This window comes from Gossypium arboreum, chromosome 8 (genome assembly GCF_025698485.1).
Source record: "Gossypium arboreum isolate Shixiya-1 chromosome 8, ASM2569848v2, whole genome shotgun sequence".
NCBI lineage: Eukaryota > Viridiplantae > Streptophyta > Magnoliopsida > Malvales > Malvaceae > Gossypium > Gossypium arboreum.
This window is the reverse complement of record NC_069077.1, coordinates 133021597-133043178: the sequence shown is the minus strand read 5'-3', so window position 1 is coordinate 133043178 and position 21582 is coordinate 133021597. Positions and strand designations below refer to the sequence as shown.

Sequence of the window (21582 nt, the reverse complement as noted above, 5' to 3'; positions counted from 1 at the left end):
TTGGCAATTAAGAGAGTGTTAACTATCACTTTTTTTTTTTAACTATCACTATTATTTTGAATTTATATTGTGGGTTTGAATCTAAGAAATTGTCTGAGATATATATTCTAGTGTTCCACTATAGTTTGTGGATGGAAGGGGTAACATGGCATCACGTTCTCTTCTCACTAGCTACAGATATTTTTACTATAGTAATTGCTGCATGTACTGTAGATGTAGCATAATATTATAATTTAGGGCTAGTTTAGTAATATTTTTAAAAATATTTTTAAAAATATTTTTAAAAATTTAGTTTAAGATTTGAGTATTTAACATTGTTGTCAAAAATATTTTTGAGAAATTAAATGTTTTTTTAAATAACAAATATGCATCTAAATAATGTTCAAAGTATTTAATATTATTATATTTTAATAAGAATATAAAAAAATTTATTATAATTTTTGTTAATAAATTAATATATGAAATATAAATTTTAAATATTTTTAAGAAATAAATATTAATTATTTATAAAATTTAATTAGAATATATAAACTATATTTTAAATATTTAAATTTAACCATTGAATATTTGTAATTAGATATTAACACATTTTTATTATTTTAAAAATATTTTTTTTATTTTAATTAATTATTTTAACACATTTATAATTAAGCATTAAAAGAAGGAAGGAAAGTAGGTTTTTTTTATAAAAATAACTTAAAAATTAATTAATTACATAAATGACCAATTTTTTAATTTAACACGTAAATAACCTAAAATCTATAGTAAAAGTTGGTGGAGCTAAAAGTTTGGCGCCACCAACATACCACGTCAGTAATTAGGAAAAAAATTAATTTTTTAGTGGAGTCATGTAGGATGGCACATCCTCAGATAAATACTAAGAAAATACTACAATTTTTAAAAATATGAGAGACTTTAAAAAAAATTTATTTTCTAGTGGAGCCAATTCTTTCTTTATTTTTTACTTTTTTAACTTTTGTCCTATTCTTTCTTTTTTTTTATTTTTTAAGTTTTGTCTTTATCCTTATTTATTTTATTATTAATTTAAAAATTTGAAATGTATATTTGAAATGTTTTATAATATATATATTTTAAGTTTTAAATATATATTTTTAAATTATTTTAAAATTTTAAATATTAAAGATATTTTAATAATATAAAACATTTAAATATTTTAAAGATATGACCTTTCAAATTTATTATTAGTTTCATAATATTTTTTAATTTATTTTATAATATTTTAAATTATGATTTTAAATTATTTTAAAGATATTCAAACCTTTTTTAAATTCTATTTAAAAGTTAAAAATAATATTTTATTTAAAAATGAAATTTTAATTAATTAAAAAATTTGTTAAAAATTTATTTGTTAAAAATGAATTTATTTAAAAATATATATATTAAAAGTAAAATTTAAATTAAAATTAAAATATATATTATAACTGGTCACATCATGTTATTGTAAAAAAGGGATGAATGTTATTATATAAGAGGGTTTGGTTCCCTTCAAAAGAAAGAAAAGAGGGAAAAAAAGTAAGTTACTTAAATTTTTATTTTATTTTATTTTTATATTTTATAGTTATTGTAATATAATAATTAATTATATTGTATTTATGTTTTTTTATATTATGCAGATATCAAAATGTTTTCGGAGCAAATACGGATCACACTTCATTGAAGATCAACGAAACAAAGAAAATTAATTATAAATTAAATAAAAATCGTTTTAGTTTTTTTTTTCTTGCTAAACACTATTTGCTCAACATGTTTTGATTGCATGAAACTGCTCTCTATTTAGTTATTATTATCCCTTTTAACTATTTTCTTACATGAAATTGATTTCTATGTGTTAGTTATAATTTTTAATTTTAGTACACATTCATAAATTTATATATTAATTTTTAATTTTAGTACATATTTATAAATTTATATACTTAATATATATTTTAATAGGTAAAGACTTAATATATTTAAAATTTTAAAAAACTTAAAAATTAAATATATTAAAAAATGTTAAGTATAACCAATTTTAAAATTTAAATATATTTAATATATTTTAAAAATTAAATATATTAAAAATTGTTAAGTATAAACAATTTTAAAATTTTAATATATTCAATATATTTTTAAAAATATATTTTAAAATGTTAATATATTTAATATATTTTTAATAGAAAAGAGAAACAATATTTTTAATATATTTAAAATTTTAAAAATTTTAAAATTTTAAAATTTTAAATATGTTAAAAGAAAATGTTGAGTATAACCAATTTTAATTTTTAATAATTGAATATATTTAAATATATTAAAATTTTGAACATATTAAAAAATTTAAGTATAACCAATTTTAAAATTTTAATATATTTTTAATAGGTAAAGACGTAAAAGGTTTCTTTTAATATATTTAAATTTTAAAAGGAAAAAGGTGGGAAACTTTAGAAACCGGTGGCCCCAATTTATTTGGCTCCACCAAAAAAGAAAAATTTTATTTTAAAGTCCCTATATTTTGTAGAAATTGCAGTATTTTTCTAATATTTATAAAAAATCATTTTTTTATAAAAGTTCTCATATGTAAGATAAATTTTCTAGTTTGAATATGCCTAGTTTATATTATATGTAAAACTCTATATATTATTATAGATATCAATTCAATAAAAATAAGTCTTCTTTTATTTTTATATTTACCCATACAACCTATAGTTTTTAAGACATTATTATTATTTTTATGTATTTTTGTAGTTATATAGTTGCCTTTATATTTAATGCTTAACTATGATTAGGACATAATAATCACATTTTATTTCTACATGTTATTATTAATATTTTATGACAAACCTTCATTCTATTATTAATATATTATTACTTATTTAATTTAACTTAAATAAAAATACTTAGAATGGTTACGTTGGTATAGTATAAGTGTGATGTTTTTGTTTTATCAACCTTTCAATTCTAGTCTTCAATATATAATTTTATGTTTAAATTATATAGATAATTAATTTATCATATTTTTATAAAAAATTTACCATACAGGATGGGTATCGAGTTTTGAGGTCGTGGTTTCATTTTCCCAAGTACAATCCGGACAAGCGGATCATGTCATACTTATAGTTGGCGGGATTTGGGGACGTTGCATTGATCCAGAGGTTTGACCTGAGGGCTAACTTAATATCCGCCTTGGTTGAGTGGTGGTGTACAGAGACCCATACCTTCATTATGTCGTGCGAGGAGTGCACTATCACATTGGGAGACGTCGCTAGGCAACTTGGGTTACGAGTTGACGGTGCTGTGGTCACGGGTCGAAGCAAAGTGTTGGAACTTTCAGTACTATGCCACATATTGCTTGGACGATTCCCTAATGATGGGAACAAAATTTCACTTGCTTGACATTGACATAGTTGAGAGCAAATTTTAAGGAGTTATCGAGCACTGCCACTAAGTACGAGGTGATGTGTGCTGCTCGAGCCTATATTATGTAGCTGATCGGGGGGTACTTATGCAGAACAACACGTTTACTAGGGTCCTCTTAAAGTACTTCCCTCTATTGAAAGAATTTTCTCGTGCCGGTAGTTACATCTGGGGATCAGCAGTGTTGGCCGCATTATACTATGAGCTTTACCGAGCAACAAAACATGGGGTTAGTAACATGGCTGGTTGTGTGGGTCTACTACAGTCTTGGACTTTATATAGGATGCTGTTTCTAGCGGCTGTTAGGCACCAACCATATTCGTGGCCACTTATAAATAGGTAAAAACAAAATTATACTTAACAATTAACAACTCATAAGTGTGGATAATATTTTTTAAAGTTTAACTGCTAACATGTTTGTTTCGGTTTCAAATAGGCCACGTCTTCGGGAATTGGTGCGAGCCAAACCTTAATCATTTACCACCAAATGATAAAGGCGTACGCCGAAGATAAAGTAATATATATTTATATGGTTTAAGCAACGTTGATTTAACTTATCGACTTGCAGTATATGATGTGACTTGACTCATTATGTTATATTGTGTAGTTCTTATGGATGTCATATTCTGCAATAAACATTGCAACCCTTATTCCTTAGTGGGTTCATGCTAAAGCCCATATGTGGTGCATTAACACGCTGGTGCTCAACTTCTCAACCGTTGAGTGGTACAACGATGATCGAGTTATGCGACAATTTGGGTGTAGACAATTTGTGCCGATCGAGCCACAATAATTTGCTGATGTCCACGGTAAGACTATGAGGGGGAAACATACAACAGATTGGAGTGTGGAACATCAATCTTATGTAGCACTATGGAATGCCCGGTACGATAGGCGACCTGAGATGCACTCCTGCATGTTTGACTTCAGTCCCTCGACTAAACACATGTAGTGGTGCATGACTTAATGACACTTTTATTTATGTGGTGGACAACTTATGATAGTACCGGGTCATGGCTATAGACATGAAAATCAACCTATGGGGGAGCTAAAGGATCAACATCTGGAAGAGCCCGACTTGGAGGACCAATATTTGAACACATCGGACCAATGGGTTGGCATTTTTTGTGATGAGCCGCAGAGCAGTTCATATCACTCGGACATTAGCAGTTCAAGTTCATATCACCTGGACATGGGCGGTTCGAGTTCATATCACCCGGACATAGGCGGTTCAAGTTCATTTCACCCACAGCAACCAGCGATATCATTTGATATGTTTGGTAATAACATGTACTCCACCCCGCCTCAGGCCACGTTTGATCTAACTTCCGATCCTCTTGATGTGCACAGCATACCCCAACGTCCACCCTGTCAATGAAGGCCCGTAAATTGCTATACCCCGAATGACGATAACACTCTCGGTTCTTTCCAATTTTGAGTTATATAAATTTCAAGTGTTATATAATATTTGTTGTATTAGTTTAGGGTTACACAACTTATATATTAGTTTTTTTTTAATAATTTATAATATCTTTTAAAGTATTTAAAGTTGCAACTGTTAATTTTAAATAAAAGCTTAACACTAAATAATACAAACTTTATTTCTAAAAGATCATAAAATACAAACATCATGTACAACATTTAATTTCTTTCAGACCGTGAAGATTGACCTGTGTAGACGTTTCCATGCGGACATTTGCTCCAATTGTGGCCAATTGTTCTACATATGGTGCAACGCTTTGGATCAACTTTGTTCTCTTATATCCATGTCATTCCAAATCCTTATTGTTGTCGGTCTACCTTTGACTCTCCTACGTAGTGATCGATCTGGCAACATCCCGAACATAGGCGGTTGCACTTCCCATGTCGATATATCCCTTAATACGGGGAGCTCATTACGCCAAATACGCAATGTACGTTCGAGTGTGTACACATCGTCAATATATTATTCGACATTCAAACTGTAACACATCATCAATATATTATTCGACATTCAAACTGTGGGTAGCACACGCTGCAACCACATGTGCATACGGATATCGTAGTGTTTGGAATCCCGTACTCAAAGTAGGACCGTGGCGGGATCTCCGATCGACGACTAATATACTCTATCACTCGAAAAGTTTCCAAATTTTGGAAATATAGTTCTGCATTCATCGACCTAGCCCTTTGAGCGTTCTCTTTCATGGCATCCCTAATTTTTTCGACGTACACGTGTCCTACCTCTAACTGTTTTGCTTGTTTCAACCCTATTTTTGGCATTAAAGTTGCTAGCCTGTAAAATGTGGCTGAAAAAACTACTGAAATTGGTAAGTGACGTGTACGTCTCAAGACAAAATTAATGGCCTCAACGAGGTTAGTTTTCATTTGACCATACCGGTACCCCTCGTCAAAACATTAAGCCCATTGCCACAACTCCATGCTACACAACCACTGTCTGAGAGAAGGGTTGGACCCTGCCATATCAGTCTCTAACCTCGCTAACTTATGTCTGAAACGGTGTACTTCTAGCTTATATCCTACGTATGTATCCCGATAAAATGCGTTACCATCCGAATTAGGAAATAAACTCGAAATAATTACAAATACGAATTTAAATACGATATTTTTACCCATGTTCAAAATTTGTTTGTGCCAGTCTTTGTTCTTGTACTCATTGTGGAAGTTGACAACGATGTGACGAATACAATAGACGGACCTCCACGGAACCTCGGTTGTCAAATCGCAGCAACAAAACCCTTCAATCTGTTGGAGATAATGCAAATGTGGTCTTGCCTGACAACATGTCTCCGCAAGTTCTGAATGAAATACGCCCACGATTTGGAGTTCTCGGACTCCACGATGGCAAAAGCAATCGGTAGTACATTTCTGTTACCGTCTTGTGCAACCACAATCAGAAGTATCTATGTGTATTTTCCATAAAGCCATGTTGCATCAACTTGCACTAACGGTTTGCAATGGAGGAAGGCCCTAACACATGGATCGAAAGTCTAGAACAGTCGATGGAAAACTCTTCTTCCCAGATCTAATTTTCCATTAGGGCCTCTAATAAGGCAACGTTTGCAAGTCTACGACAGTTCCTGGGATGTACTCCACCATCGCTGAAATCCAACCTTAAAGTTTATTGTATGACTCATCCCAGTCGCCATGCAATTATTTCATAGCCATTTGTTTCGCCCACCACGCTTTCCTATACAACACTCTGTACTGAAATCGAGCTTGCATGTCTGCAATCAATGTTGACACAGGAATGATTAGGCTATATTTCACTAGTGGCATGATGCAGTTGCAAATATTTTTGGCATCCAATTTCTGGTGGTCTTGAGAGATATGTGCTACAGTACATGTATGACGCCCTTCTAATTTTCATATTTGCCACTGTTGAATCCTCTGTAAATGCAGCTCGAACTCTCCAACCTCACCCATCGCCGGCTTTCCAACATTCTCCAACATATAATGTCGGTGTAAATTTGACAACCTTGTAATCAATCGACAACTTCATGCTATATTGTTTGATGGCAAACACACAATCCACCTTGTTCTCAAACTGTTGCCCAACGAACAACTCCTCAAACTGTGAATTTATCGCCAATCTATGAGCAGGTACTATATCGATGTACTCGGGAAACTCGGATGCATGCGTTACATCTAGATCTATGTTCAACATGTCGCTCCCAGATTCATTTTGTAAAATAATGCCACAACTCGGGTTACTGAATGAAGGGCCGTGAACATCTTCAACCTCCTCCGGGCCTTCATCATCGATATCATCTGGAACCTCATCAACATTGGGGTCACTAAAATCTTCAATGTTTTGATCAGAATCTTCACCATTATTGGTCATTTCTCTGACATTTGCCTCTGTGCTTATTATCAACCCTGAATGTATTTGTAGATGGGGACCAGGGTAGGGTTGTTATACGAACTTCCACCATAATTAGGATTTTTGGGTATCTGCGATTTCCTTTCACATTCTAATTGGTTTGTCCATCTAACATTAAGATTAAAGTCAAATTCGCAATGTTGACTTATTGGACTAATATTCTCAACAGGCTCTAAGTCTGCTAACTCGGCAAATAATTCAACTGGTTGGGAGTTCTCACTCCCAGTCAACTACCATATTTCCATCATAGTGCCTAAGTCATCATCATCTAACAACTGCATCTCACAATATTTGAACAGATCTATAGAGACTGGAAACTTGTAAAATAATTTGGACATCACCCTTCCACAATGGATAGCTATTTTCGCACTGATCTTTCTTTTCATTTCTGCCAGCTTCACATTTTTTTTTTGAATTGCAAACCTACTCTTTGCCGACCTTGAAATACACAAACAACATCACCTTCTGTAATTTCACCATAAAAAAGAACATACACCAAAAACACCTCATTATTCATCTTGAATAGTTTTTTTGAACTCTCCTAGTGAGCACAACAATTTCACCATTCTATATATGGTAGAGAACCAAGAGGTGGAGCCATAAAGAATGGCTCCACCAAAATAAAATATTAAATATTAAATTTTTATATTAAAAAATATAAAAAGTACACTATAAAGTGATGGAGTCATTCTAAATGACTCCACCAAATAAAATATTAATTTTAAAAATTTAAATTTAATTTTAAAAACGTTTGGATATCTTAAAATTAATTTTAAAAAAGTTTGAATATCTTAAAATTAATTTTAAAATTAATAATTTATAAAAATTATATTTAAAATTTAAAAATATTTAAAATATATTTAAAATATTATAAAACAAATAATAAATTTGAAAGGTTATATCTTTAGAAATAATATATTTTAAATAATTTAAAGATCATAATTTAAAATATTATGAAACAAATTAAAAATATTTAAAATTAAAAATATTTAAAATATTATGAAACTAATAATAAATTTGAAAAGTCATATCTTTAAAATATTTAAATGTTTTATATTATTAAAAATATATTTAAAATTTTAAAAATATATATTATAAAACATTTCAAATATACATTTCAAGTTTTTAAAATTAATAATAAATAAAATAAATAAGAATAAAGACAAAACTTAAAAAAAGTAAAAAAAAAAGAATAGGACAAAAGTTAAAAAAACAAAAAAAAAACAAAAGAAGTAACAAGGTGGGTGTGTCAGGCGAATCTGGTGGCGTTAAATTAATTGACTCTACAAGAAAATGATTTTTTTAAAGTCCTCATGTTTTTAAAAATTGTAGTATTTCTTTAGTATTTATATAAGTGGCGCCATTATATATGGCTCTACTAATAAATTGATTTTTTTTTCTGGTTACTGACGTGGCAAGTTGGTGGCGTCAAACTCTTTTGCTCCACTAATTTTTACTGTAAATTTTAGGTGATTTACGTGTTTAATTAAAAAATAAATTATTTATGTAATTAATTAATTTTTTTAAGTTATTTTTATAAAAAATCGGATGAAAGTATTATGTTTAGGACTTCTCTTTTTTTAAGTTCAAAAATTTCAGTCTTTCAAAAGTAGTTGTAAAACAAAAAAACACTACTAAACAAGTCATTATTCATATCATTTCCTTCCGTTGGCATAATTTTGGAAACCAGGATGAGATCTGTAAGCTATACGTGTTTGTAGAGCATCCAGATTCCAGAATACTTTAAAGTTTCTTATCTACATGATGGAGAATATATAAAAGAAAAAGAGTGTTTGTTTAACTTTTTTATTATCCAATATTATCCCTAAATTTTATTTTAAACAAAGAATGGTTGGTATGATAAGCGATGAAGCATGGTACAATATTAATAAAATCTTGCTTTTTAGTCAATCTACTTAAAGGACAAGGTTACCGGAGATTAATGTATAAAACGAAGGGGTCAATTCAAGGTAATGGTTTCCATGCCAGGTCAAAAAAAGCTTCCTTCATTTTACCGGTTTCCGTGGCACTTTTTTTTTTGTCTTCTCCTTGATGGAAGCTATTGCTTCCTCCTTGGTAGAGGCGGTCGTGTCTGAGATGTTTCATTACTTGTCGGACCACGTCTCCTCCGCCCACTTCAACAAATTTGCTCGGAAGGAGAAGATTTTATCCGAGCTCAAGAAGTGGGAAAATTTGCTGCTCAAAATCAATGCTTGCCTGGAAGATGCTGAGGAAAAACAATCCACAAGCGGCTTCGTCAAACTGTGGCTACGAGATCTAAGAGACATTGCTTATGACGCCGAAGATATCATCGATGAGCTTGCCTATGAAGCTCGGCGCCGCCAAATGAAGGAAGACGCAGGTCCTTCTTCCTCCACCCACAAGATGATGAGGAAATATATGTCAGCTTGCTGTGTAAATTTTAATCCTTCAACTCTTAAGTTCAGCACCAAAGTGGAGTCTAAAATAAAGAAGCTTACTGCTAGACTGGAAGCGGCCGTTGCCATAAAGAATGATTTGAGTTTAGTAGAGAACGATAGAGGAAGGCGTGAAAGAGTGACAGAGAGGCTGAGAACCAGTTCTCTCGTTGAATCTCGTGTCTACGGAAGGGAAAAAGATAAAGAGGTCATTCTTGATATCCTGATGAATGATGGTGATGAGGGCTTTGGTGATATCGGTGTGGCCTGCATTTGGGGTATGCCAGGAGTGGGTAAAACCACACTGGCTCAGTTGGTGTACAATGATATCAAAGTTGAAAGCGCTTTCGATTTGAAAATCTGGGTTTGTGTCTCTGAGGAATTTGATGTTATTAGGTTGACGGCGATAATGCTTGAAGCTATTACTTCCGCGAGTTGGAATTCAAAGGATCTAAACTTACTCCAAGTAAGCCTAAAGGAGAAGTTGTCTGGGAAGAAGTTTCTTCTTGTTTTAGACGATGTTTGGAATGAGAACTATGAACAATGGGAGGCCTTATGTAAGCCTTTTATTGCAGGGGCAGCGGGAAGCAAAATTCTTGTGACAACTCGAAATGTAGATACTGCATCAATAATGGCTCCTTGTGGAACTTATCATCTAAGGGAACTCGCAGACAAAGATTGTCTCTCGTTGTTCACTAGGCATGCTCTTGGCGGTTCAGATTTTGAAGGGCACCCAAACCTAAAAACCTTCGGTGAGGAAATAGTAAAGAAGTGCAGCGGCTTGCCATTGGCGGCTAAGACCCTGGGAGGACTCCTTCGTACTAAAAGGAACCCTGATGAGTGGGAAGACATAATGAATAGTAAGATTTGGGATTTGCCTGAAAAAGGAAACAGCATTCTTCCAGCTTTGCTATTGAGCTATCATCACCTTCCTTCCCATCTCAAGCGTTGTTTTTCTTATTGTGCCATATTTCCAAAGGATTATGAATTTGACAAGGAGGAGCTGATTCGTTTGTGGAAGGCAGAGGGTTTCTTGCACCACACGAAAAGGAAGAAGCAAATGGAAGACATAGGAATTGAATATTTTCGTGACTTATGGTCGAGATCTTTTTTCCAACAATCAACTATTAACAAAAATAGGTATGCGATGCATGACCTTATAAATGATCTAGCTCAATTTGTTTCCAAAGAAATATGCTTCTTCAACAATGGAGACAAATTAAACGATGGAGTTAAACTCGAAAGCTCTCGTCATTTTTCATTCCTTCGTCACCAGTATGATGTTTCGAAACGATTCGAAATGTTGTCTCAAATGACCAGTTTAAGAACATTGGTAGCATTACCAATTCATATGTTTCCCATGGCAGCAGGTTCCTTTTTAAGCAATACTGTCTTACAACAGTTTGTGCCAAAGTTAGGCTGCCTAAGAGTCTTGAGTCTCAATGGTTATTGCATTGATGAGCTACCGCATCACATAGGTGATTTGATACACTTACGGTACTTGAATTTATCTCGAACCAGCATCAAATCATTGCCTGAATCTGTGGGATCTCTTTTAAACTTACAAACATTGATACTGCATGGGTGCAAGAACCTCACAAAGCTGCCTCAAGCTATTGAGAATCTGATCGATCTTTGTGTTCTTGATCTTACTGATACTCATAGTTTAAAAGAGATGCCGATGCAGATTGGAAACCTGAAAAATCTAAAGGTCTTGTCCAAATTCATCGTTCAAAGGGATAGCGGCTCTGGCATCAAAGAATTGAAGGGCTTGTCGCATTTGCGAAAGGAGATTTCCATTATTGGACTGGAAAATGTGGTTGATACTGGAGAAGCTAGGGATTATGTTCTGAAGGATAAGAAAAAGCTTGAGGGGCTGGATTTGCAATGGGGCCATGAATCCTTTGATCATCGAGATGGCGAAAATGGATTACTTGTTTTCAACATGCTACAACCTCATCAAGACATTAACAGAGTTAGAGTTGCTTGCTATGGTGGTACAAAGTTTCCATCTTGGTTAGGTGGTTCCTCAATGGCTAATATTGCAGATATAAACCTCTCAAACTGTAGAAATGTCATGTCCCTTCCAGCACTTGGGAGACTACCCTCACTCAAGAAGCTGTCAATAACAGGCATGAATGGAGTCAAAAGATTGGATTTTGAGTTTTTTGGAGACAATTTACCTTTTTCAAAACCTTTCCCAGTTCTGGAAGTGCTACAGTTTCAAAATATGTCGAATTGGGAGTACTGGTGCTATCCTAATAACAGACCTGATGAAGAAGACAGAGAATTCCCTAATCTGCGTGAGCTTATGATTCATAATTGTCCAAAGTTGTATCAGAAACTACCCAGATACCTACCTTCTCTGGTGAAACTTAATATCAAAGGGTGCCCTAATATGGCTTATTCAGTTATGAGCCTCCCATCTCTTCTTGACCTAAGTATTGAAGATTGCAATAAGATGGTTCCAAGAAGCATGGTTGACCTTACATCTCTAACTACACTGAGAATCAAGCGTGTGCCAGACCTTACATGTCTTCCCAATGTGTTTGAACAGTTTCCGGGAGCACTTAAGCATCTTATCCTTTCCAACTGCATTGGATTGACAGCCTTATGGCAAAAAGGTACTGAATTTAAAAATGTTGTTTCTATTGTGCATTTCAATTAGCTAGTTTATCATTTATGTTGAAAGTGCTTTTGAGCTTGAGATTGAAAATTGTTTTTAAAAGTATCTTCAACAAATGTTTTTGAAAATTTTGTTGTTTACCATTGATGTTCATAAGTGTTATTTAGGAAGATAAATTATTTATTTTAAATATGATGTTGTAAAATATAAGAATTAAAGAGGAGCAAAAGTTAATTTCATTAAAAAATCACTTTTCCAGACAACAAAAAGCTAAAAATTTTATTTTTTTCGTTCGACTTAAAAACCCAATTTAAAATCAAGTCTTTATTGCCGTTAGAATGTGCTTTTCAAAAATAAAATGTTCAATTTAGACATAATCTAATAAAGTAAAAATATCATTTAAATAATGCTTAAATTCATTAATATTACAATATTGCAATAAAATATAAAAATAATTTACTCAAATGTAAAGTAAAGTATCACCATTTTCACGTGTTATTATTAGCACAATGTCAAGTTATTATTATTTTAGTTTTAATAGAATAAAATAATTTAGGGTAACTCATTATTAATATTGTGGTAAATGAAATATAAATTTTAAATGCTTTTTAATTAAAATAAATTATTTATAAAGTTTAATTTGAATATATAAGTCGTATCTATTCAGGGTGAAACTAGAATAATTTTTTAGGGGCTGAAAGAAATTTTAATTTTTTTATAGCCTATATCTTTATAATTTTAGGGGGCTAAAGTATAATTTTACTTTCACTAATTTAAAATTTTAAAAAAATTTAGAGAGCCTAAATAGTAATTTTTAATTTTAAGGGAGTCGGGGCACATGTCAGTCCCTAAAAGCGTATCTGTATTTATCTTTTATAGTTAATATAAATGAAGGAGAATTTTATGATTTGTCACCCAAATTGGCTTTTGAAAAGTTATAATTTTTAGGTTTTTTTTTTTGGTTACTTGAAAAGTTGGTTAGGTTTAAAAAATTACATGTTTACTAATGTTTTTGACTTAAAAAGTTGGTTTGGCTTGAGAAACACTTTTGAAACTCAATGGTAAACAAATCCTTAACCTATGTTTAATGTGTATCTTTCTCACTTGCAGGAAATGAACTAGAATTAGAGCCTAACGAGCTACATTGCCTTACGTCACTCGAGCATTTGCGTATTGAATCATGCTCGGAACTTGTATCCTTTCCGGAGATAGGTTTTTGTCCTAAACTTAAACGACTTCAACTCAGAGATTTTCCACGGCTTAAGAACCTTCCTTGTTGGATAATGAAGCAGGGAGAACTTACCGATTGCCTTATTGAAGATTTGGAAATAGAAGAATGTCCTTCTCTCACAAGCTTTCCAAGAGGGAGATTACCTTCCACATTGAAAAGGTTAAAAATCCAAGATTGCATTTGCCTATGTTCTCTACCTGATGGACTGATGCAAGCTGATAACAACAAAAATACATTTTGTCTAGAGAATTTGGAGATCATCAGTTGCCCTTCTCTTGTTCGTTTTCCACATGGTAGATTACCAACTAGCCTTAAAATGCTTAAGATTTGGGAATGCTTACAACTAGAGCCCCTTTCAGATAGGATACTGCCCAATAATGCATCACTTGAATACATTGATATCTGGAACTGTCCAACTCTGATAAACTTACCAGATTCTTTAAACAATCTTAAGTGTCTGATGGAGTTGATCATAAGCAATTGTCAATATCTGAAATACTTCCCAGAGATTGATTTGTTTCTCCCCAACTTGAGAACTTTGAATATCAGTAATTGTGCAAATCTCAAGTCTCTACCTCATCAGATATTAAATCTCACTTCTCTTCTGTATTTAACAATTTGTGATTGCCCATGTATTGTTTCTTTCCCTAAAGGGGGTTTGCCCCCTAATCTATTGTCACTTGAGATTTGGGATTGTGAACAACTCAAGGAACCAATATCAAATTGGAACTTACATACCTCAACCTCTATTAAAGACTTGAGCATTGTTGGTGGACCAAATTTGGTTTCTTTTCCAGATGAAAAGTGTTTGCTTCCCACAACTCTAGTTTCGATATATGTCGCAAAACTCAATAATCTAGAATCCCTTTCCATAGGGCTTCTAAACTTGCCATCGCTCGAAGAACTCGAAGTTGTCGATTGTCCTAAGCTTCGAAGCTTGCCAAGGGAAGGGTTGCCTACAACACTTGGAAGACTTTGTATCAGGAACTGCTCACTTCTAAAAGACCAATGCTCGAGAGAGAAAGGAGAATATTGGCCCTTAATAGCCTCCATTCCTTGTGTGGAGATACAATCTACAGGTTTTTAAATAGATTTCATATTTTTCTTTGGTAACACTATTTTGCTATACATATAATTCCCATGAATTGAGTATAAGAAAATATTTTAAATATTGATGTACTTTCCCTATCTGATTTGTAGATGGAAGCGAATAAGAAGCGTGTTACACCGAATATTATTTCAGTCACTAGTGCAGTCAGTTAAGGTAAGTGTAATCTTTTGGGGGTCCATTGGAAATTTTCATTCCAATTCAACTTATATAAATTGGCCTAAAAAGGATAGGAAGTAACTTAATAAATTATCTTTCCATTGGATTTTTTTACATAGTCGTATTTCAAATTCATAGTAATTAGAAATTCACTTTTACATTTGGCGAATAGGTTCATTTCATGCTCTTAAAAATCTGAAAATGGAAATTGTAGGGCTTTATGCATCTTACATTGTCGAAAGCTTGAGGAAGTGACTCTCTTTGAAACTATTTCATGAATATTGTAGTAAATTTTACTCGTTGGGTATTAAATAAATGTTGGCAAACTTTATGTTGCATGGATCTCTTTGTTACAAAACTATCAAATACTCATGTTGTTAAGAAATAGAAAATTTTTTAGCCAAGACGTCTAAATTACTATTTCGTGAAAATTGCAATAAATTTACTCGTTAGGTAATATATAAATGTTGGCAGACTTTATGTTGTATTTCTATGACATTTTTAATAGCATGTAATCCATTATCTATGAGACTAACTAATAGAAAATAAAGATTGTACTTGTTGCTTGTGTTTCCAATACTCATCTAGTGCATGTATCCTTGAATTGAAATTGAAGCTTTAGGTGTTAACAAATTTTACATGTGATCTTGGTTTATGTTGCATTTCTTATATGATATTAGTATGTAATCTGTTGCCTACAATACTAAGTAATGAAAATGAGAAATTGTACTTCCTATTTGTGTTTCAAATATGATATATGTATCCTTGAATTGGAATTGAAGTTTTAAATGATAGACAAACATAAGGTGCAAGATGGATTAGAGCTCACAATTTATAAGTTAGAGTCACAATTACTATGCATGTTTATTGATTTGTGGGTTATTCATTCCAATGAAGTTGTCAATTGTTACAAAAGTTAATTTATTCTCAACTTTCAGTAATAACATTTTATATTTGGATACATTTCTCATTTAATTAGTTCATAACTACAAGTTAATGAAAAATGTCGATTAATTTTATGCAAAAATTGAAATTTGAAATTTCAATACTTAGTGATCTCAAATTGTGAAATCCTTCATTGTCAGGAAAGATAAGAATACAAAGATTTTGGCAGCCAACAACTCCAATAGAACAAGATACACTTTTAAGCCTTGACTTCTTAGCAACAAATACTAAGGCATTCATACTTTTTACTATATTGAAAAAAAATGATATGTATTTATAACAATCTCTTCAATCCTTATAATGTTAATGTAAGTATATGAATATTTTTCTATTCAAGTTGACTTGAAAATGTTTATTAATAACATTGTACACACATATTTTAAGTCGAAAGTGCACTTGAAAGTTTAGAGCCAAATTTATTGGTAAGTTTGAAAAGAAAGTTACAATCTTTGAAAATTTTTTAAATATAAAGAAAAATATCCTTTGATTCTTCTCTCTGATTTGACTTTTATCTAAGGGTCGTTTGACTTGATCTTAGACGAGTGTGGAGTGTTTCAAGTGTCATCTTGACTTGCTTTTAAAACAAGTTTGAACCTCTTTTCTTCAGTTGAAACAGATCGAACAACAGCTTTCTTCAGAAACAACTTTTGGGTTCTTCTCCATAGCATGCAGTTGTCAGTTGTTACAAAAGTTAGTTTATTCTCAACTTCCATTAATAACATTTTATATTTAGATGCATTTCTCATTTAATTGGTTCATAACTACAAGTTAGTGAAAAATGCCGATTAATTTTATGCAAAAATTGAAATTTGAACTTTCAATATGTTAGTGATCTCAAATTGTGCAATCCTTCATTGTCAGGCAAGATAAGAATACAAAGGTTTTGGCAGCCAACAACTCCAATAGAACAAGATACACTTTTAATCCTTGACTTCCTAGCAACAAATACTAAGGTATTCATACTAACACATGTTTTACTATATTGAAAAAAAATTAAATTATATGTATTTATAACAATCTATTCAGTCCTTAGAATGTTAGTGTAAGTATATGAATATTTTTTTCTATTTCCATACAAAACAACTTCGTTCAAGTTGACTTGAAAATGTTTATTAATAACATTGTACACACAAATTTTGAGTCGAAAGTTTACTTGAAAGTTTAGAGCCAAATTTATTGATAACTTTGAAAAAGAAAGTTACAATCTCTACAAATTTCTTAAATACAAATATATATATATATCCTTAGATTCTTCTCTCCGATTTGACTTGATCTCAGACAAGCGTGGAATGCTTCAAGTGTCATGTTGACTTGCTTTTGAAACAGGTTTGAACCTCCTTTCTTCAGTTGAAACGGATCAAAAGGTGGCTTTCTTACTCCATAGCATGTAGTATTCGATTGTTACAAAAGTTAGTTTATTCTCAACTTCCATTAATAACATTTTATATTTAGATGCATTTCTTATTTAACTAGTTCATAACTACAAGTTAATGGAAAATGCCGATTATTTTTATGCAAAAATTAAAATTTGAACTTTCAATCGTTAGTGATCTCAAATTGTACAATCCTTCATTGTCAGGCAAGATAAGAATACAAAGGTTTTGGCAGCCAACAACTCCAATAGAACAAGATACACTTTTAAGCCTTGACTTTCTAGCAACAAATACTAAGATATGCATACTAACATATGTTTTACTATATTGAAAAAAAATAATATGTATTTATAACAATCACTTTAGTCCTTAGAATGTTAACGTAAGTATATGAATATTTTTTCTATTGCCATACAAAACAACTTCATTCAAGTTGACTTGAAAATGTTTATTAAAAACATTGTACAAATAAATTTTGAGTCGAAAGTTCACTTGAAAATTTAGAGCCAAATTTATTGATAACTTTGAAAAGAAGGTTACAATCTATACAAATTTCTTAAATACAAAGAAAAATATTCTTTGATTCTTCTCTCCGATTTAACTTTTATCCAATGGTCGTTTGACTTGATCTTAGACTAGTGCGGAGTGCTTCAAGTGTCATGTTTACTTGCTTTTGAAACAGGTTTAAACCTCCTGTCTTCATTTGAAATAGATTGAAAGGCAGTTTTCTTCAGAAAAGACTCTTGGGTTCTTCTCCATAGCATGAAGTTCTCGATTGTTACAAAAAATTGTTCATTCTCAACTTCCATTAATAACATTTTTATTTAGATGCATTTCTCATTTAATTAGCTCATAACTACAAGTTAGTGAAAATTTTCGATTAATTTTATGCAAAAATTGAAATTTAAACTTTCAATACATTAGTGATTTCAAATTGTGCAATCCTTCATTGTCAGGCAAGATAAGAATACAAAGGTTTTGGCAGCCCACAACTCCAATAGAACAAGATACACTTTTAAGCCTTAACTTCCTAGCAACATATACTAAGGTATGCATACTAACACATGTTTTACTATATTGAAAAAAAATTATATGTATTTTATAACAATCTCTTCAATCCTTAGAATGTTAATGTAAGTATATGAATATTTTTTCTATTGCCATACAAAACAACTTCATTCACGTTGACTTGAACGCTTATTAATAACATTGTACACACAAATTTTGAGTTGAAAGTTCACTTGCAAGTTTAGAACCAAATTTATTGATAACTTTGAAAAGAAAACTACAATATCTACAAATTTCTTAAATACAAAGAAAAATATCATTTGATTCTTCTCTCCGATTTGACTTTTTTCCAAAGGTCATTTGACTAGATCTTAGACGAGTGTGGAGTGCTTCAAGTGTCATGTTGATTTTCTTTTGAAACAGGTTTGAACGTCCTTTCTTCAGTTGAAACGGATCGAAAGGCGGCTTTCTCTAGAAACGACTTTTGGGTTCTTCTCCATGACATGAACTTGTCGATTGCTACAAAAATTAGTTTATTCTCAACTTCCATTAATAACATTTTATATTTAGATGCATTTTGCATTTGATTAATTCATAACTACAAGTTAGAGAAAAATCCCGATCAATTTTATGAAAAAATTGAAATTTGAACTTTCAATATGTTACTGGTCTTAAATAGGGGTGAGCAAAACTCGATTTGACTCGAAAGAATCGAAAAAAACTCGAATTTTGAGGTAAACGAATCGAGTTATTCGAGTCAACTCGAATTTTTTTTGAATTTCGAGTTATAATCGTGTTGAGTTTTTGAATTCGAATAATACGAATATCAAACTATAATCTTTACATTTTTACCCTAAACTTCCAAACCTTTTTACTTTTCTCTCAAAACTTTTACTCCCCTCCCATCTCAAGCCCCCAATCTACCCAAAATCCATTTCCTACCAAAATTTTACTCTTTCATTTACTTATTTTACTCTCCCATTTACTTTTTCTTAAAATTTTACTCCCAAAAACACTTAAAACTTTTTATTTTTCCCCAAAATTTTTATTCCCTCCCACTTTCCCCCTAAAACTTTTACTCATTTCCCATCCCACCTCCTATCTACCCCAAACCCATCCCCCCCAAATTTTTTTAAATATTTTCACTCCAAAATTTTACTCCCCCCATTTACTTTCCCTCAAACTTTTATTCCCCAAAACTTTTTATTTCCCCTTAAACTTTTACTTCTCACATTTTACTCTCAAATAAAAATCAAAATTATCCAAAAATCACTAAACATAAATAGTAATAATTTTATTTATATATACTATTTATATTATTAAATTAAATTTCACATTTTATATTATTTATATTATTGAATTGTTTAGTCATATTGAATATTTATATTAAAATTGAATTATTAATTATGCCATAAAATATTCGTGTTAAAATTTTATATTGGTATCAATTTCATATTTTATCTTTAAAATAACTTTTATTAAAAAATCACATTTTTACATTTAATATATTTTTAATTCCAAAATGCATGGTGACAAGAATCTAAAGATAATTGAAACAACTAAGCAAGCAAAGAAGCTAACCCGTATATAAAAGATTAATAAATAAATTATGAGGTGATAAAGTTAATAAAAAATTTGATTAAAGTGGACAAATTTTATTATGATAGGTGATAGTGTTTACAAGGACCCAAAATTATTTTTTAAAATTTAACTCAAACAAATATATTCGATTCGATTCGATTTGAATTCCATCTCACTCGACTAGATTCGAGAAAATTTCAAATCAAATTAGGATGATAAAATATGATTCGTCAACTCGATTAACTTGAAATTTTTTTATTCGATTCGATTTGATTCGATCGAACGCTCACCCTTAATCTTAAATTGTGCAATCCTTTATTTTCAGGCAAGATAAGAATACAAAGGTTTTGGCAGCCAACAACTCCAATAGAACAAGATACACTTTTAAGCCTTAACTTCCTTGCAACAAATAGTAAGGTATGCATAATAACACACGTTTTACTATATTGAAAAAAAATTATATGTATTTATAACAATCTCTTCAGTCCTTAGAATGTTAATGTAAATATATTAATATTTTCTCTATTTCCATACAAAACAACTTCATTTAGGCTGACTTGAAAATGTTTATTAATAACATTGTACACACAAATTTTGAATCGAAAGTTCACTTGAAAGTTTAGAATCAAATTTATTAATAACTTTGAAAAGAAAGTTACAATCTCTGCAAATTTCTTAAATACAAAGAAAACTATCCTCTGATTCTTCTCTCCAATTTGAATTTTATCCAAGGGTCGTTTGACTTGATCTCAGACGAGTGTAGAGTGCTTTAAGTGTCATGTTGACTTACTTTTAAAACAGGTTTGAACCTCCTGATAAGCTATAAAACTAATATCTTTTAATCCTATTCTTAATGGATTTTTGGATGATTAATTAAGCAAATTAGTGAATTTGATGCTCATTATCCATTAAATTCATGTTTCTACACTTAGGAGAGCTTTTGGAAGCGAAAGGAGGGAAAAACGAGCCAAAATTTTACAAAAATAATTGGTTCTAGGATCCACACAGCTTAAGCCTTTCCACACGGGCTGGACACACGCCCATTTGCCAACCCGTGTCGATTTCACACCTTACTTCCCAAACACGCGAAAAAACATAATTTTTAGGCTTTCTGAGCATTCTAAAGTCTATAAATACCAATTACAAGAAGACATAAGGGGGCCATCAGAGAAGATCAAAGAAAACACTCAAAGAACACCAACGGAATCAACTCAGAAGTGGATCTCTATCAAGATTGAAGACCTCCTTTTAATTTCTTCTGAACTTTTTATAAGTTTTTATTATTTCTTGTGGTTTTTCTAACTTTGAGATGTTTCTATTTACGATTATGAACTAATTCCCTAGATATCTAAGGAAGATGAAACCTATAATGAATCTTATTATTTGATTTTTGATTTACATGATAAATACTTAATTCTTGTTCTTAATTATGTGTGCTAATTTCTTATTTTAGTATTTTCGGGATATTAAATCATGTTTAATGTGCTTAATTCAGTGGAGAAAAAGTCTCTATTTAAGAATAGATCTAGCATAATTGAGTAGAGTTGCATGCAATCCTAAAAATAGGACGACATAAATCTACTGGATTAGAGTCAAATCTAATAAGGGAATCCATAGATCGAGTTAATGCGATAATAAGGGTTTTGATTAGAAAGATATTTCAATTAATCAACCTAGAGTTAATTGTTCTTTCTCTAAAAAAAGATGCTAACATAATTTAGAGATTTCTACGGATTAAGATACCAAGTGAATAAATCGTTTAATTCAAATTCATATTAATAGGTGAATTCTAGGTGGATTCTTCCCTAGGTATTGTCTCTCTCATTGGTTAATATTCAATTAT

The 21582-nt window shown here is 31.2% G+C and overlaps 1 protein-coding gene and 1 long non-coding RNA gene across 7 annotated transcripts; both read left to right on the top strand.

The window, feature by feature from the left end:
* Nucleotides 1-8942: 8942 nt before the first annotated feature.
* On the top strand, nt 8943-18774 carry LOC108470208 (putative disease resistance RPP13-like protein 1). Of its 6 annotated transcripts, XM_053031999.1 has the most exons (8): nt 8943-12332; nt 13445-14644; nt 14766-14829; nt 16385-16467; nt 16639-16730; nt 17104-17141; nt 18107-18198; nt 18582-18774. In XM_053031999.1, the coding sequence occupies exons 1-3, from the start codon at nt 9344-9346 to the stop codon at nt 14777-14779; spliced, it is 4203 nt and encodes a 1400-aa protein (XP_052887959.1). In that variant the 5' UTR covers nt 8943-9343; the 3' UTR covers nt 14780-14829; nt 16385-16467; nt 16639-16730; nt 17104-17141; nt 18107-18198; nt 18582-18774. The 6 variants fall into 6 exon arrangements, with proteins under 6 accessions (XP_052887959.1, XP_052887958.1, XP_052887960.1 ...); XM_053031998.1 differs by having other exon boundaries at nt 17056-18198; XM_053032000.1 differs by having other exon boundaries at nt 17056-18198; nt 18514-18774.
* A 1330-nt stretch (nt 18775-20104) lies between these two features.
* LOC128296579 (uncharacterized) lies at nt 20105-21166 on the top strand. Its single transcript, XR_008287221.1, has 2 exons — nt 20105-20156; nt 20672-21166. It is a non-coding gene; the product is annotated as an uncharacterized LOC128296579 (long non-coding RNA).
* The last annotated feature ends 416 nt before the right edge of the window (nt 21167-21582 follow it).

What these genes read in the sequence shown, in the direction of transcription:
- LOC108470208 (XM_053031999.1), top strand. Translation starts at nt 9,344, where the DNA reads ATGGAAGCTATTGCTTCCTCCTTGGTAGAGGCGGTCGTGTCTGAGATG. An exon ending in GACAGCCTTATGGCAAAAAG is followed by an intron (nt 12,333 to 13,444) that starts GTACTGAATTTA and finishes TCTCACTTGCAG; the next exon opens with GAAATGAACTAGAATTAGAG.